At 34.9% G+C, this 16,245-nt stretch overlaps 1 protein-coding gene across 1 annotated transcript in view; it reads left to right on the top strand.

Moving 5' to 3' along the window:
* The window catches only part of TM9SF3 (transmembrane 9 superfamily member 3), a 49,393-nt gene extending 33,311 nt beyond the window's left edge, over positions 1-16,082 (top strand). The window contains exons 9-15 of the mRNA XM_059660956.1: positions 684-814; positions 2,245-2,384; positions 5,200-5,268; positions 8,315-8,461; positions 8,872-8,955; positions 9,082-9,158; positions 11,936-16,082. Of these exons, the coding sequence (XP_059516939.1) occupies positions 684-814; positions 2,245-2,384; positions 5,200-5,268; positions 8,315-8,461; positions 8,872-8,955; positions 9,082-9,158; positions 11,936-12,003 (716 nt within the window). The 3' untranslated portion in view covers positions 12,004-16,082. The remainder of the gene's footprint in view (positions 1-683; positions 815-2,244; positions 2,385-5,199; positions 5,269-8,314; positions 8,462-8,871; positions 8,956-9,081; positions 9,159-11,935) is intronic.
* Positions 16,083-16,245: the final 163 nt, after the last annotated feature.

Genomic DNA, 16,245 nt, shown 5'->3' with positions numbered 1-16,245 from the left:
ATTTTGGCAATACACAGAGGTGCAAAGAAATAACAAAACTTATGCATCTATAGTTCTAATTGCTGAGAGAGCTCATGAAACACATTCCATTGTTTTTTTCCTTTTAAAACATGGAAATACATTTAAATATATATTTATAATTATAATGAGAGAGCTAAGAGTAAATTTAGGAACTGTTTAACCTAGGGGTTTTTTATTTTTATTTTTTTAAAGCAGTGCAACCCTCTTTCCCAGTGAAGCTTCCCTGAAACCCCAATGTGTAAAACTGTAAAATTGAACTTATTCTGGTTGAAGCAAGGCTTGGTGACCTGGGCTCTTTTTTCACCAATGAGTCCATTGGCACCTACAGGAAGCTCCAGAACTCAAAGCAACAGTTTGAAAACATCCTTCTAAGCCAACTTATATCCCAGAACGATTGAGTGGCTTACCAAAGTTCACAGCAGATCAGTAGCAGAATCAAGACAAAACATAAGAATATTTTACTAGTTCATTGCTCTTTTCCAGGACACCCTCTTCAAAAACTGCATTTCCATTAGGTGCACTTGAATAGCCAGACTGGTCTTTACTAGCTATTGTTTTGAAATAGTTATTAGGAAGTCAAATTAGGAACTAAATAATCAGCTCTTAACTATTAATATATAATGTCTATCTCTTTGATTTTCATAGTTTCCCTTCTCTTCCAGGAAGGAGATGGATAAAGCAGATGTTTATTGGGGCATTCCTTATCCCAGCTATGGTGTGTGGTACTGCCTTCTTCATCAATTTTATAGCCATTTATTACCATGCTTCAAGAGCCATTCCTTTTGGAACAATGGTAGGTTGCTTGAGTCATACTTTTAAACTGAAAAAGTATAAGCATTTTAATATGAGGCCTGAAATCTCTCCAAAGTACTTATTTTAAAAAATATATATATATTTTTATTGATTTCAGGGAGGAAGGGAGAGGGAGAGAGAGATAGAAATATCAATGATGAGAGAGAATCATTGATCGGCTGCCTTCTGCAAGCCTCCCACTGGGAATTGAGCCTGCAACCCCAGCATGTGCCCTTGACTGGAATTGAACCCGGGACCTTTCAGGCCGCAGGCTGATGCTCTATCCACTGAGCCAGACCGGATAGGGCTCCAAAGTGCTTCTTAATGAGCTTTAATAGTTATAGCCAGTCTTTACTCAGTCCTAGAAAGTTAGGTGAAGGAAGTTCTTGTTAGTCTCCACACAGTTCTTGTTAACTTTAAAAATATAGTTGCCCTTTTTTTTCTCTTGATTCTGTGAGCAAGTAAGGTGAAAGTTTGTCACCCTAGCCGGGTGGCTCATTTGGTTGGAGCATCATCCTGTACACCAAAAGGTTGCAGGTTCAATTCCTGATCGAGGCACATACCTGGTTTGCAGGTTCGATCGCAGATTGGGGAGCAACCGATTGATGTTTCCTTCTCTCATCAATAAAAATATATATTTGGGTGAGGATTTAAAAAACAAGTGAAAATCTGTCTCTTAAGTATGACAGAGAGGACACAGTAATTTTTTTAAGAGATGGGTGGAACTGGTGAATATATTTCAGAGAAAGAATAACATATCAAGAAATATGGATGTTTTAAATGATAGGTGAGTGTAGTGGTAGGAAGCGAAGCTTCTTCATAACTTTTTTGTTTTCAGGAACTATACTGTTTTTAGAACCTCATTAAGCATTTATATTAATATATTACCATTATTAAAATCTTTTCACATATCCTTACCTGTAGTCAGACTTTGAAATTTTTTGAATTATTTAAATACATTAAAACACAGATATGCTGGTGCTTTACAGAGTCAACCACTATGGAAAACAGTATGGAGGTTCCTTAAGAAATTAAAAATAGAACTATCATATGATCCAGCAATTTCACTTCTGGGTATTTATCCCAAGAAAATGAAAACAATAAGTTTTTAATTTCAAATCCAGTGTTTCTTCTATTATAGCACCAAAGTGGCCTAAGAAACAGAATGAAAGTTACTTATTAGCATGTCAAAGATACCTGATAAAGTTAGGCTTCTTACAGGTATTTGTTGTTGTTTTTTTGTTTTTTTTAAAATTTTGTTTTATTACTTAAAGTATTACAAAGAGTATTACATATGTCTCCTTCCCCTAAACATTGAACCTAAACATTTTCTTTTGTGATCAAGTTATGTTTAAATTTGGTATCCCTTTAATTTATTTTTATTAATGTTATCATTCTGAGTAATCACATACATTTTAATTTAATTTACAGGTGGCCGTTTGTTGCATCTGCTTTTTTGTTATTCTTCCTCTAAATCTTGTTGGTACAATACTTGGCCGAAATCTGTCAGGTCAGCCCAACTTTCCTTGTCGTGTCAATGCTGTGCCTCGTCCCATACCGGAGAAAAAATGGTAAAGAAAATGCTAAATCTTATGTGACTGTTTCTCACAATATGGAAGTTGTTAAGGCTGTTATATGTATGCAACTTTTGGAATTGGATTGTTTGATAAGAATGACTATCTTAAGTTTTGACTTAATTTGTCTTTTTACATTTTTCTATAACCTATTTGTTAGAAGTAGTAATACATTTTATCCTTATTTCAGTTTCTTAATATTAGTGCCATTTACAGATAAGTCAAATGCTTTGATAAGTATACTGTGTGTAAGGGTGGGTGAGAATTAAAGCTGCGACAGTTGTATAACTGCAGTCTACAGGCCTAATTTGACTTTCTGCTGTTTTTATTACAATAAGTCTTGTTGGGACATGCCTGGTCGTTCACATACTGTCCCTGATTGCTTTTACAATGCAGCATTAGAGTTGAGAAAGTTATATCAGAGACCATATCACTTGCAAAACCTGAAGTATTTACTATCTGAATCTTTACAGAAAAAGTTTGCCAATGCCTCATCATTTGATTTTCCTTTGTGGTTATTTATTATTCTAAACAATACTGGTATACACTTAGAGCCAGATATATCCTACCAAATGAGAGATGAATTAGGGTTGAGACCGATTGTAGTTTACTGACTTGCGGTCTTTATCTTCATTTCTGGGATACATAGAATCTCTCAAATTCATTCTGTCACATTGTATGTATGCATAAACTGTGTTCTTGAGGCCCTCCTATAATTCAAAATTAATCCTGACAAAAGATGACAAGTATTTTTGTTTAACAGATGAAGAGACTCTTCAATTGCAACAGAGTAAACATAGTTTACAGTTTAATAGACCAATCAGCCTTCAAAATATGATTCTTGATGATTTTTAATTTGAGATGATTTGTATTTTTTCAAATTTTAGACATAAAATGAGATGCAACTAATATCTTTATATTTCTAATTCTTGTAATTATAATGTGAACTCAACATTTATATATTTTTCCTCTTAAAATTAGCTGAGTATTATATATAATTAATATAATATTAAATTTAATATTTATTAAATTGATTTATTCTGTTCAGCATTCTTTTTTCCCTAATTCTTACTATAAAAATAGGGTGTACATTTATTACATTCCCCATCTCATAAGATTTGCTGTACAGAAGACTACATATTCATACTAAGGTTATATATTGAACCCTCGGTTCCTATTTCCCCCATTATAAATGTAACATATTCAGGTACTTACACAATGTTTTGTAGACTTGGAGGAATGTAGACATTTATAGAAAGAAAGGCTGAATAAAATAGCTTCTATAGTTTAAAGGGGAGTCATCTGTGCTAGTCTTAGTAATTATCCTTGTTCTTTTTAGATTAGGCTTAAGAGAATTTTCTAGTCTGTTTTATAACTCAACTATATTTTTCAAATTTGATTGTTGAGGCCCATTGATGTCCTGATGTTCACCTTTTACTGGGGAGGATAAGTTTAAAGGAAAAGCATAGTCAGAAATCAAAATGGTTCTCTAGGGCTAATGAAGGAGAGGAAGGACAACACATGACCTTGTCAACCATGGATTAAATTTAGGTGTAGGAAGGCTTGTGTGTATTGTATTTTGCTTTATATAGACACATGGGAACCAAGATCTGAAGACTAGATCTGGCTCTCACTGTATCATCTTGGGCAGATTTTTGTTTTGTTTTGTTTTTTGTTAAACCTCACCCGAGGATTTTTTTTTTTAATTGATTTTTAGAGAGGATGGAAGGGAGGAAGGGGGAGAAAGGGGGGGTGTGCGGGGAACATCAATGTGAGAGGCATCCATTGGTTGCCTCCCACATGTGCCCCCTGGGGAACAAACCTGCAACCCAGATACATGACCTTGACCAGGGATTGAACCTGATACCCTTTGGTCCAAGGGCCGATGCTCTACCACTGAGCTACACTGGCCAGGGCTGGGAAAATCATTTTTAACCTCTATAGGTCTTGACTTTCTATAAAATGAGGGAAGAAGACTAAATTAAATGATTTTTAAGTTTTTCCAGCTCTCAAATTCTTTTATTTTCCTCTCAGTTTTTTAGTTTGTTCATTCCAGAGATATTAGTTTAATACCATTTATGTGCCAGGTACTGCTGGGCACTGGGAATACCTAGCTGAATAGCTTCTGCCTGCCAGAGTTTATGGTCCAGTGAGGTATGATATGTATGTCATTAGACAGGTACAATATAGTGTGTTAACTGCTGTGGGGAGGTTATATTCAAAGGATAGTGGAAGGACTCTCCTCTTCCTGGGAGACTTAGAGAAGGTGTTACAGGGACACTTAGGCTAATACTTGCAGGGAAGTGTGAGACAAGATAAGCATTCCAGGTAGAGAATTACCAATTGCAAATAGTAAAATGTTTTTTGAGTGAATAAATGAAGTTTGAAATTTAATTTTTTCATTCTTTGTCTCCATTATAATGCAGAACTCATAATGTCTTCATGGTATAATTCATAGCAAAAGGAATTACTATTCCAATGAAAGACTGAGCAAAGAAATGGCAAGGCCACAGTTTGGGAAACATTATTGAGATAGGGATCTTAATACTTAGAGTTGTTTCACTGGCAAGAAGTTGTGTCTCCTAAATTCTTATCTCAGCCTTTAGTGATGGAAAGAATTTTGACTCTGTTCTAGAACTAATTTGAAGTCCCACCTCTGTGTTGTACCTCTTTGTATTTTAATTTTTCTTTTACTGATTTGTTTCTATCATTTAGATTTTTAAGTACCAAGCATCTTTCTGTTATCAGGTTTTATATAATATATAACATAAAATCATGCTAGAACTTTAATGTTAATTTTAATATTTTCCAGGTTTATGGAGCCTGCAGTTATTGTTTGCTTGGGAGGAATTTTACCTTTTGGCTCAATCTTCATTGAAATGTAAGTTTTGGCAATGTATTTATGCTTTGAGGGATTTAATTGTAATTAGAGAATTTAGGAGTTAGGGTAGGATGGGAAAGCATCAGAGTTAGTCTGTTAATTCCATGGCTTCCAGAAAGGGGTCTATGTATCTATCTAAAAGTAGTTTTCTGCTCTGTTCTGAAATATTCAGATGAAGTTTATACTTATTTTACATTATATTCTAGACCTCTCGTTCTATAAGAAATCTTAGAAATCAAAGCATGCATGCTAGAGAATGCTAGACCAGCTTTTGGTCATAAGCACAATTTAAGGAATTACTGGTGTTTAATGTATTTTTAAAATATTTCTGGGTGTCCAGAGAACTAGGTAAACCAGTCAGACTATCCTGACGTCTTTGGAGGCATAGTCATTCCTAGTTTTCTTCCATAGAGACCTGCAGGAGTGCTAGGAAATATGTGTGTGTTCTTGGGGCGGTGGGGCGCGGTTGGGAGTTAGTGCGGGGGGGTGGTGGGAGGGGAGAGGTATGCCACCTTGTGCCCAGTTACCATGCTTCACAACTGCATGCTTGGTTACCATTGCAAAATGTAAGCCTTTCTTTTCTCCGCCTGTGTTCCGGTGTTTCTTGATGCGAATGTGCTGGCATTTTAGGCAAGGCAGTGCTATGTATGACACTTTCTCAAGAACTGCAGTCCTACACCTCTGGCCCCTGCCCACGAAATTCCAGTCATTGTAACTGCTCAGAATTCCTTACACGTTTCCTGTTAGCTGCACCACTGCTGATTCTCTCCTGTACAGGGGATGCCTCCTTAACAAACATGATTGGATCTGATAATTGGTTAATTGATAAAGTTGCCTCATGTAAGGGAATTATAAAGAAAGATACATACATAACATTTTATTTTAACTTAAAACAACTAAAGGTACATTCTTCACTGAATTTTTTTAAAAAAATGTTTAAATCCAAAGTCTTTTCTTTGATTTGTATCTAGTTGGTGTTTCTGTCATTTTTCCTTTGACCTTCATAATACATCTTATGTATTTTCCAGCCTTTTTAAAGTGTAGGAAGAACAACACAAAGACCTGTCTGAAGCATTCTAAGTGCAGAATCCTAGATTTGAACACTTGTCCCCCAATCTTTTATAGTCATCTCACCCACACTTAATTTTATAACTTTTTTTTTTCAGCAACTCACCGTATTGAATTTTTCCAAAGCATTTAAAATAATTTTTAGAAATCACACATCCTTTGTGCTCTTACGTTTATTGGCTTATGTGACATTAACTAAGTTGTCTAATTACACTAACAAGTACAACTGACATAGATTTGGGCTCACGTACCAGCTGTGGCTTTTAGTCAATACCTTGAAGAGGGATTGGATTGGTATGTGTGTGACTTTAGCTAGTGGTTTAATACAGCTGGTTCAGGAACTTCTGTCCTTTACATCTGATACTGCTTTGTGTCCTCACCCTGACTTGACCGCCGACTGTTTTTCCCCTCCTATCCCCATCCTGAGTTCTTTCTGGCTCACATCTCTCCCTGCTCCCTCAGGTACTTTGTTCCATTGGCTAGCCTTTCGCTGCATCTTTAACCTCTGTTTTGACCTCCTGCACACTGTGCCATTCTGCCCTTGGTGATCAAAGTGATCTTTTTAAGGTATCAGTCTGATCATGTCACTTCTTTGCTAAAGACTCTTGTTTTCATTGAGGTAACTCCAAATTCCATAACAACGCCAATAAGGATCTTCCTGATATAGGATCTGGCCCTGTTTACGTTCATCTCTTAGCTTTCACCCCTTCAGTTGAAGTTCTAGCCACACTGATCTTTGAGTTTTTCAAAATACAGTGAATTTTCTCATTTGTGAACCTTTGCCTTTGCTGTTTCTATACATGGAACAGTCTTTTTGCTCCCCCGACCCCCTTTCTCTCACCTTCCATCCTACACATGCCTTAGCTGATTCTTCTCGTTTACTCTCGCCCCTCTGGCGCATTGACAGAGCATGTGTCACAGTGCATCACGACTGCCCCTTCCCTGGTGTCCCTCTGAACAGTACTCTCCCTGAGGGTGGAGGCTGTGTTGTCTTCATAGTTCTGTTCTCACTGCTTCCCTGAAATAGGGTGAGGGTCTGTAAGTATCCTGAGAGAGTGAATGATGAACAAATGAATTAATCAAGAGAACAAGAAAAAGAAAAGAGACTAGAAGATACCCCTTCTAATTGAATGAAGACTAGGGTAATGGAATTAGAATGAAGGGTCTTTTTCTTAGTGTAAAACCTTTTTCTTTTTTACAGTGTGTGATTCCTTTCATGTAAATAGAAAACCCGGGTAAAATTATACTATCATGTTGAGGGTTGTAGTCTTAGGTGGCAAAGCGGGTACTGCCCAGGGTAAAGGTGGAGGTCATTACAAAGGCATAAGGGTGAGTTTCTGGGGTGGTGACACTGTTCTATCTTCATTTCAGATCTTAGTGAAATCTTAATACCCTTTCTCCTACTGTCCTCTGAAGATAGCATAAAGCTTCTGTAGTCTTTCTTATCCTAGTTTCTCCCCTCACCCCTAGTTTTATATACATTATTATTCTATCAAACCTAGTTTTTAGCTTAATAGGATATTTTATAAAATACAACATACATTTCTTTAGTAGTGTTGCATTTAGAAAAAAAATGAAAGAGTGAGGGAATTGACTTTTTTACAAATAATGAATTTTTGGCTGTTGTTTTTTCCCCACATTTTACTCCTTTAAGCTTCTAATTCATTGTTTGATTTGACATAAATGGCCCACTACCAAATTTTTCCTTTAAAAAAAAAATTCTTTATTGTTGAAAATATTACATATGTTTCCTTTTCCCCCCATTGACCTCTACAAAATTGTTCTTGAAAGATTACGCAGGAATATTTTGGAGAGAATTTGAGAGTATTTAACAGATGAGAAAAGGTAAGGGAAATTGTTGGAAGTTTTTGAAAGAAAAATATTGACATTAAAGTGAGAACTAAGATGAGAGACTTAGCAAGAGCAGGGTCAGTGTTAAAATAAAGACTAGAAAACTGCCTTTCTGCCTTTTACTCAGGTATTTCATCTTCACATCCTTCTGGGCATATAAGATCTACTATGTCTATGGCTTCATGATGCTGGTGCTGGTCATCCTGTGCATCGTGACTGTCTGTGTGACCATTGTGTGCACATACTTCCTGCTGAATGCGGAGGACTATAGGTGGTGAGTACTTACTTTTGGGAAGAACCTTTGGGGACCATAATGTTTTAAAATAAGATTTCATTTGAAGTATGTTGAGTGAAGTAAAAGATCTGAATAAAAATCTTGCTACTTAAGATAGTATAGGGAATTTTCCAGTGATAAAAATGATATAGATAAAGATGATGAAGATTTTCTGTTATAGTGTCAGTCATTTTTTTTTATTATTAATTAGGGTCACTGTGTTAGAAATATTCTTACAAAATGCTTGATGTGGAAGAAGCTTTATGAGAAGCTTCATATATTTGAATGTGAAGTACATCATTTGTTTTTAATATACAAAATTTTAAAGGATTTTAAAAATGAAATGATTTGCTTTTTAAAATCCTCATTTCAGTGCCATTCATTCTAAAGAGCTATGTTTTCCCCTCTAGGCAATGGACAAGTTTTCTCTCTGCTGCATCAACTGCAATCTATGTTTACATGTATTCCTTTTACTACTATTTTTTCAAAACAAAGTAAGTTGAGACATTTTCTCATTTGTATTTAGGAAACAGAACTAGTTATTTAAATACTAGCATTTAAGGCCTTACGTTGAGAATGAAAATGGATATACTATATATATTTATTTTGTCTTATTTCAGGATGTATGGCTTATTTCAAACATCATTTTACTTTGGATATATGGCGGTATTTAGCACAGCCTTGGGGATAATGTGTGGTAAGTTCGAAAATCTTGGAATATCATGAGTAAATCTTTGAGTGTTTCAGAATCAGAAAAAAAATTACAAAAAAATTACATTTTGTTTGATCAGGAACATCAAAATAAGAGTCTGGTTGACTTCTTTTTTTTTTAAGTTCCACCTTTAGTAATAGAATAAGGCAGATGTAATCATCTTGTTAAAAGCTAGGTTCTAGTATGACATATGTGGACCCCTTTGGGTACCAGGATTGCTTTTTTCCTTTACCAGAAGAATCTTTTCTCCATATTGGTGGGTGTTAGAGGTGGATGTTGGAGATACAAACTTCCAGAGTCCTGGGGATGTAATGTACAGCATGGTGACTATGATTAATAATACTGTATTGTATATTTGAAAGTTGCTAAGACATTAGATCCTAAAAATTCTCAGAAAAATAATTTGTAACTGTATGGTGGTGGATGTTAAATAGAATTATTGTGATGATCATTTCACAGTATATACATATAACAGATCACTGTTGCACAACTGAAACTAACGTAATGTATCAGTTAAAAAAAGAATATGTTCATTCACATATACCATGTATATCATCACGTGTGCACAAACACTGTACGAGTGACATCTATTGTCAAGTAGTAAAACTCATTTCCACAGACAATAAGGGAAGACATTTCTCTATATTATAATCACGTTTCTTTAGCTGTTGTGATAACCTTTCTTTGTGATAATTTATTAGTTAACCAACTTTGGGGGGAAGATGAATAGGAACTGAAGGTTAAAACTAGATTTGGGAACATCCTGATGTATATTTTAGGCAATCAGAAGGTTCCTTCAGTACTATTGGCCATCCTTTCTTCAGAATATTGCTCATAGAATTCCTCTTTATTTCATCTGAGGTCTTTCTTGATTACCACCACCATTTAGAAAGGTATAGAATAATGGGATTATGCAGAAAATTTCATTTTTTTTCTTGACTTGATGTATGATCTTTGACTTAGATAATATCTTGACATTTACAAATAAAATGGAATGAATTTAGGTAAAATTTTTTAGTACTTTTCCTGTTGAAATTTCATTTCGCTACTTGAAAATCGTGGCACATTTACAGTTGCCTCTTGTGCTGGCAGTATCCCCATATTTATTCTTTGGTGGGTGTATATGCCTTCAGTTTTGGGGACAGAGGGGAAACAAGTCAGGCTGAAACTTCCTCAGATGTCATCATGATACAGAATTATATTCATCAGGTTATGTATCAGCAATTGAAAGAAAAATATTGTTGATTTTTTTTGATGTAGGAAAAGGAAGCAAGTATGTTAAGGTGGGTAATAGATTGTTATAATCTATATTTTGAGCAAAGAATAGTATTTTAGTTTTAAAGAAATTAAGTTTAAAAGTGTATCTCTAGCCTGGCTGGTGTGGCTCAGTGGTTGAGCATTGACCTATGAACTGGAGGTCACAGTTCAATTCCCGGTCAGGGTTTATGCGTGGGTTTCGGGCTCGATCCCAGGTGAGGGGTGTGTAGGAGGCAGCCAATCAGTGATTCTCATCATTGATGTCTCTAGCTCTCTCTCCCTTTCCCTTCTCTGAAATCAATAAAAATGTATTTTATACAATAAAATTAAAGTATATCTCCATATTATTCCCAAGACATTTACTTTTCTAGAGAGCATATTCACTATCCTCTTCTTATACAGTCATCTGTATCATAAAAGGCTTGTGGTCGTGACGCCATAAGGCCGGAACGACCAAACAGCCGGTCGCCAGGAGGTGCATGGAGCACCTCTCTCGGGCGGGGACTGGTGTGGCGGAGGCGGGGCCGTGGCTCACGCAGGGTGGGTCTGGGTCTCGTGTGATTTCTCGTTCTGGGCCTCTAGTATTTTTATAAGCTTATTCTTGAGGTACTTCCGTAAGATTAGGAAAAATGATTCTCTAGTTTGGTACTGTTTTGTTTTGAAGCATATCTCCACTCAAAGGGAAAAAGTGTTTTATTGAACTAGTGTTATGCGAGTTAAATTTTTTTATTATTATTGATTTTAGAGAGGAAGGGAGAGAGAGAAACATCAATGATGAGAGAGAATTATTAATTGGCTGCCTCCTGCACGTCCCCTACTGTGGGGGATTGAGCCCACAACCCAGGCAGGTGCCCTTGGCTGGAATCGAAACTGGGACCCTTTAGTCCTCAGGCCGACGCTCTACCCACCGAGGAAAACTGGCTAGGGTTATTATGCAAGTTAAATTTTTGATTCTAGTTAAAATTTTACAAAACCGAAAATTTTTTTCTTACTTGTAAGGACTTGTATTATATAACTACTTCAAAATGAATTATCCGTATTTTAAAGTGTAATGTAATTAATTCATATTAAAAATGTCTGTTCATTGAAAAATAATTAGAAATAAGTTTGCTTTGTTTGGTTGAGGTTTTTTTGAATTTTTAATTTTTAATTGTGGGACATTTTCAAATATACACAAAAATAGGGGCCATTTATTTATCTATAGTGTGTCCCCATATACCTAACACATCTAACATCAATAATTATAATCTCATGGCCCATTTTGTCTTATCATTGAACAAATTGGTACTTAATTCTAAAAATATATCAGGTCAAACTTGGTGTATGGAAGTAACAGGTGATTTGCAAAACAAATGATACAATTTTAATAAGTTCAAAGAGAATACTAATATAAAGACATTATCTTGATAAAAAAGAACTCTCCAGAGCAGAGGGCATTTAGTGTTTGTAAATGATGGGTATTGCTCTGTATGAATTTGTTTCAAAACCTTATTTTATCTTTACAGGAGCAATTGGTTACATGGGAACAAGTGCCTTTGTCCGAAAAATCTATACTAATGTGAAAATTGACTAGAGACCCAAGAAAACCTGGAACTTTGGATCAATTTCTCTTTCACAAGTGTGGAACTTGCACAGCAAAAAAAGCGCAAGAAGAGATTTGGGCGTTAACACTGGGTACTTTGTGGGTCTATCTTTCGAGGATGGCGTAAAGTAACATCTATTTCCATTGATCCTAGGTTCTTACTGACTGCTTTCTCCAACTGTTCACAGCAAATGCTTGGATTTTATGCAGTAGGCATTACTACAGTACATGGCTAATCTTCCCAAAAACTAGCTCATTAAAGATGAAATAGACCAGCTCTCTTCAGTGAAGAGGACAAATAGTTTATTTAAAAGCATTTGTTCCAATAAAATGACTAGAGGGAAACTTGGATGCTAAAATTACATGAATAGAAATCTTCCTAGCACTTAGTGTTTCCATGTTACTGAAAAATGATGTTCCAGAAATATTATTATTTTCTCTTATTTTTACTGCTATCACCAACCTATTGTGGGACATTTTTATATATTGAACCTGGGTTCTTTTTTGAGCATTTTTCTCCCCCAATTCAACTGCATCTTTTTTCTAAAAGAAAGAATTAAAAATATTAAATCCTGCATGTAATATATCTGCTGTCATCTTAGTTGAACCAGCTTCCCATGTATTTATCTCAAAACCATCCAGTTACATCTTAATTCCATCCAAAGAAGATACAGTCTGAAGATAGAGGTGTACTCTCTACAATGCAATTTACTGTACAGTTAGAAAGCAAAGTGTTAAATGGAGAACATATTTGTTTTATTAAACATTTTGAGATTTAGATAAACAACATTTTAACTAAATGTCCTAAGTGATTATCTTTTCTCCCCCCTCTCACCCCCCAAGTTAGTCTTACATCTTTTTTGGGTTTGAATGAAGGTTTTGCATAAGAAATTATTAAAAACAAGGGGGGTGGGTAATAAATGTATATAACATTAAATAATGTAATGTAGGTGTAGATTCCCAAATGCATTTGGTTGTACAGATTGATTACGGAGTACTTTTTTCTGATGCTGATTGGTGTAGAAATGTGTGAATTTGGGTAGCTTTTTACATCTTGCCTACCATTGCATGAAACATTGGGGTTTCTTCAAAATGTGTGTGTGTCTTCTTTTGGGAAAGGGGGGATTGTTTTCTTCTGTTTCTTTTCTGAGACTCCTACACGAACTAAATTTGTAATTTAGAAACCTTTAATTTTGTTAATCTTGTCTGGGGCACTTAAGTAACATCTAAAGCATTACTGCTTTAGAATGTTAAAAATAAAATTTCCTGACCAAATTGTTTTGTGAAATTAGATGTGTTTGCAATTTGAAGCTATCTTTTTAAAAGGCAATATTATTGAATGCAGTTTTTAAATAAACTGTAAATTATGCTTTTTTTAATACAGGGAACTCACACTTTAAAATCCCCAAACCTGCTTACATCTAGATTATCCAGTACAGTCAGAAGTGAATGATAAGCCCTTTGAATGAAATTGTGGCACAAAGTCTGTTCAGGTTGGTGTACCCTGTAAAGGGGGTGGGGGGTAAAAGTGGTTAGTTACTATTGGATGAGCAAATAAAGATTACAGTTTTCTAAGAGAAGTGATTTTAATTTTGAATACATCTTTCTGGAATTATCCATAATGTGAAGTTTTCCTAGAACCATTGAGTTTCTAGTTTAATAGTTTGCTATGCAAATGATCACCTAAAATAATTCTGTATATTGGTATTTTTAGAAGAGTCAGAACAGCTATATTTAAACCTTATTGTGAAACTCATGCCATTCATAGTTATGTAAGATGTTTTCATTACAAAATATGTTTATCAATTAGTAAACTCTGCATCCTATCATGTGGTATGTAACGACTATAAAGGGTAAAAAATTTGATAAATTACCACTCAAGTATGGCTGACAGAAATTTGATCAGAAGTTATAGGTAAATCCTCTTCATACCAAAATGTTATATTAAATGTAATACACTGGTTCTTCCATTTTCTCTTTTTACTTACCTTTAGGATCTTATAAGAAAAATGAAAATTCAGTATATAGTGGCTTATATTTCTAACAGTATATAGTCTGATGGAGTGCAAATTGGATAGCAAGCTTTTGTTATAATAAAATGAAATTTATTTTTTCATGAGTTGCAGGTAAGATGTAGGGTTTTTAAAGAGTGAGTGGGTTAGCTGCTTTCAGGTACACCAGTTCTTTCTATTAAATTGAGCTCTGTTTGAAATCTTTTGGAATCTTCCGTGGAAAACATTTTTCTAATTTCCATGTATATTAAGAGGTCCATTAAAATGAATATAAATCATCTTGAAAAGTCCTTTAGAAATTGTGTACTGATCTATGACTTCATAGAGGGGCTGGATGCGGTGTGTCTTGAAGAAGTTGTAATTCACAAATGGTTTAGCTCCCTAGATCTCAGCTGTAGACTAGTAAAATAAAATAATATTTAAATAATTAAAGGATGGGGTTTTCCCACTTCATTAATGCTACATATCTGTCTCATTTGTTAATGTTATTTGCTCAACTCCCCAACTTATGCTTTGAACACAACCAAAAACTAAAGATTATTTTCCCCTTGTATCTGTAAGCATATTTCTCCTACAATTTAGATACATTAGTAATTCACACACACACACACACACACACACACACACACACATATATCTCCTTGTACAAGAGTAGGATAAAGGAAATGAAAAGGCTGGAGGGATAGTGAAGCCTTCTTTAGTAGGTCATGTTTGGGCTCCTAGATTGTATTGGGTTTGCCTATAAATCAAGCCCCATACTCTTATAATTCATTATTCTGTGGAGATAGCTGAATGGGAATGGTGTATTTACCTAGTGAATGGTATGCTTGGGTGTTTTCCATTGAGAGTGGATGGACCTCTTTATAAAGATGGTTGCTGCAAATTCCAGTTCTTCCAAAAGCCACTTTATTTAGGGTTTATCCACAAATTGTATTCATTTTGGTAAAGCTTTTGTTTCTTAAATATGTACTATCCACATTATGCCAAATGTCTTGCAAATAAATGTTATTTTAAAATTTCCTGAATTTTTACAAATGTAAAAAAGAAAAAATGTATTAATGTAATTTGTTCAGGAAAAGCTACATACTGAAGGGCTTCTGTTTATGAAGTCTGGGAAAGAAAAGCCTGTTTGTAACCTATACACTGTAGTTCCATCTGGGTTTTAAGTTTAGATTTTAGAGTGTCTTAGTGCTTTATTCCTTTGAGTTATTGGAACACATAATAAATAGGAGTAGTTATGTATGAAAACACAGGTATTTATTAATGTTTTATATCTTCATAAAAATTTTAATTATGAAGCTATATTTTAGCAATCAAGATGTTAAATAGATAGGTGACAATTTTAAAAGATCTGAAGTGTATGCAGAAAGACTAGACTAGATTTAGAGGTACAGTAAATCAGAAAGTTAGCATACAGCTGCAGAAATTTTATATGATTTAAATTCAGTATGAGGAATGATTAGTTCCTCTTGTGAGTATTTTCTAAAAGCTATCTGATTTGACATACTTATTGGAGCTGTAGACAGAAGAGTGCAAAGACAAAAGTAAAAAATCAAGTTATTCCACTGTGCTAGGAAATGGAAATGAACTGTTGTGAAAGCCACTTATATTGAAGTATTGGTGAACTAAGGGATTGCTAATACTTGACTGATAAAGCAGCATTCTGTGTGTTTGGCCCAATTCATCAGTTTAGGTCATTTGAAAGTTTTAAATGTTATAAGTAAGAGCTTAAGGCAAGGAAGCAATGACACGGAATTCTATTTGAAAGCCAACAGAGCGTGCTTGGAGAAGCAGTCCCACTCTGGCTTTTCAGCTCTTTCAAATCTGAATCTATAAATCCCCACAGAGCACAGATAATCGGTGACAGAGTTGGAAGGAAACAGTTATTGCTTGGTGATTACTTCCATTTTGTACACACCCTTGGTTTGTGTAGGCCATATTCCAACTGGCTTTTTAGTAATAGAAATCCAGTATATAATGTATCAAATACATTTGAGGTTCTAATCTAGTCTGTTGAACTGAAGTTGGATTTTTAAAAGTAATAAAAAGTTAAATGTACTTCCCTTGGAGCCTTTATTTCTTTCCTTTTTGAAACAGGTGAACCAAGAATAAGGGATGACCCATTATTAATGGCACACATATGAAGAGATTACTGATAGCTTCCTGCAATTATATAAAACAGGGTTCAGCAAACTTTCTCTGTAAAGGGCCAAATAGGAAA

This window comes from Myotis daubentonii, chromosome 13 (assembly GCF_963259705.1).
Source record: "Myotis daubentonii chromosome 13, mMyoDau2.1, whole genome shotgun sequence".
NCBI classification, from domain to species: domain Eukaryota; kingdom Metazoa; phylum Chordata; class Mammalia; order Chiroptera; family Vespertilionidae; genus Myotis; species Myotis daubentonii.
Note: the sequence above shows the minus strand (reverse complement) of the source record. Positions and strands in the feature narration are given on the sequence as shown.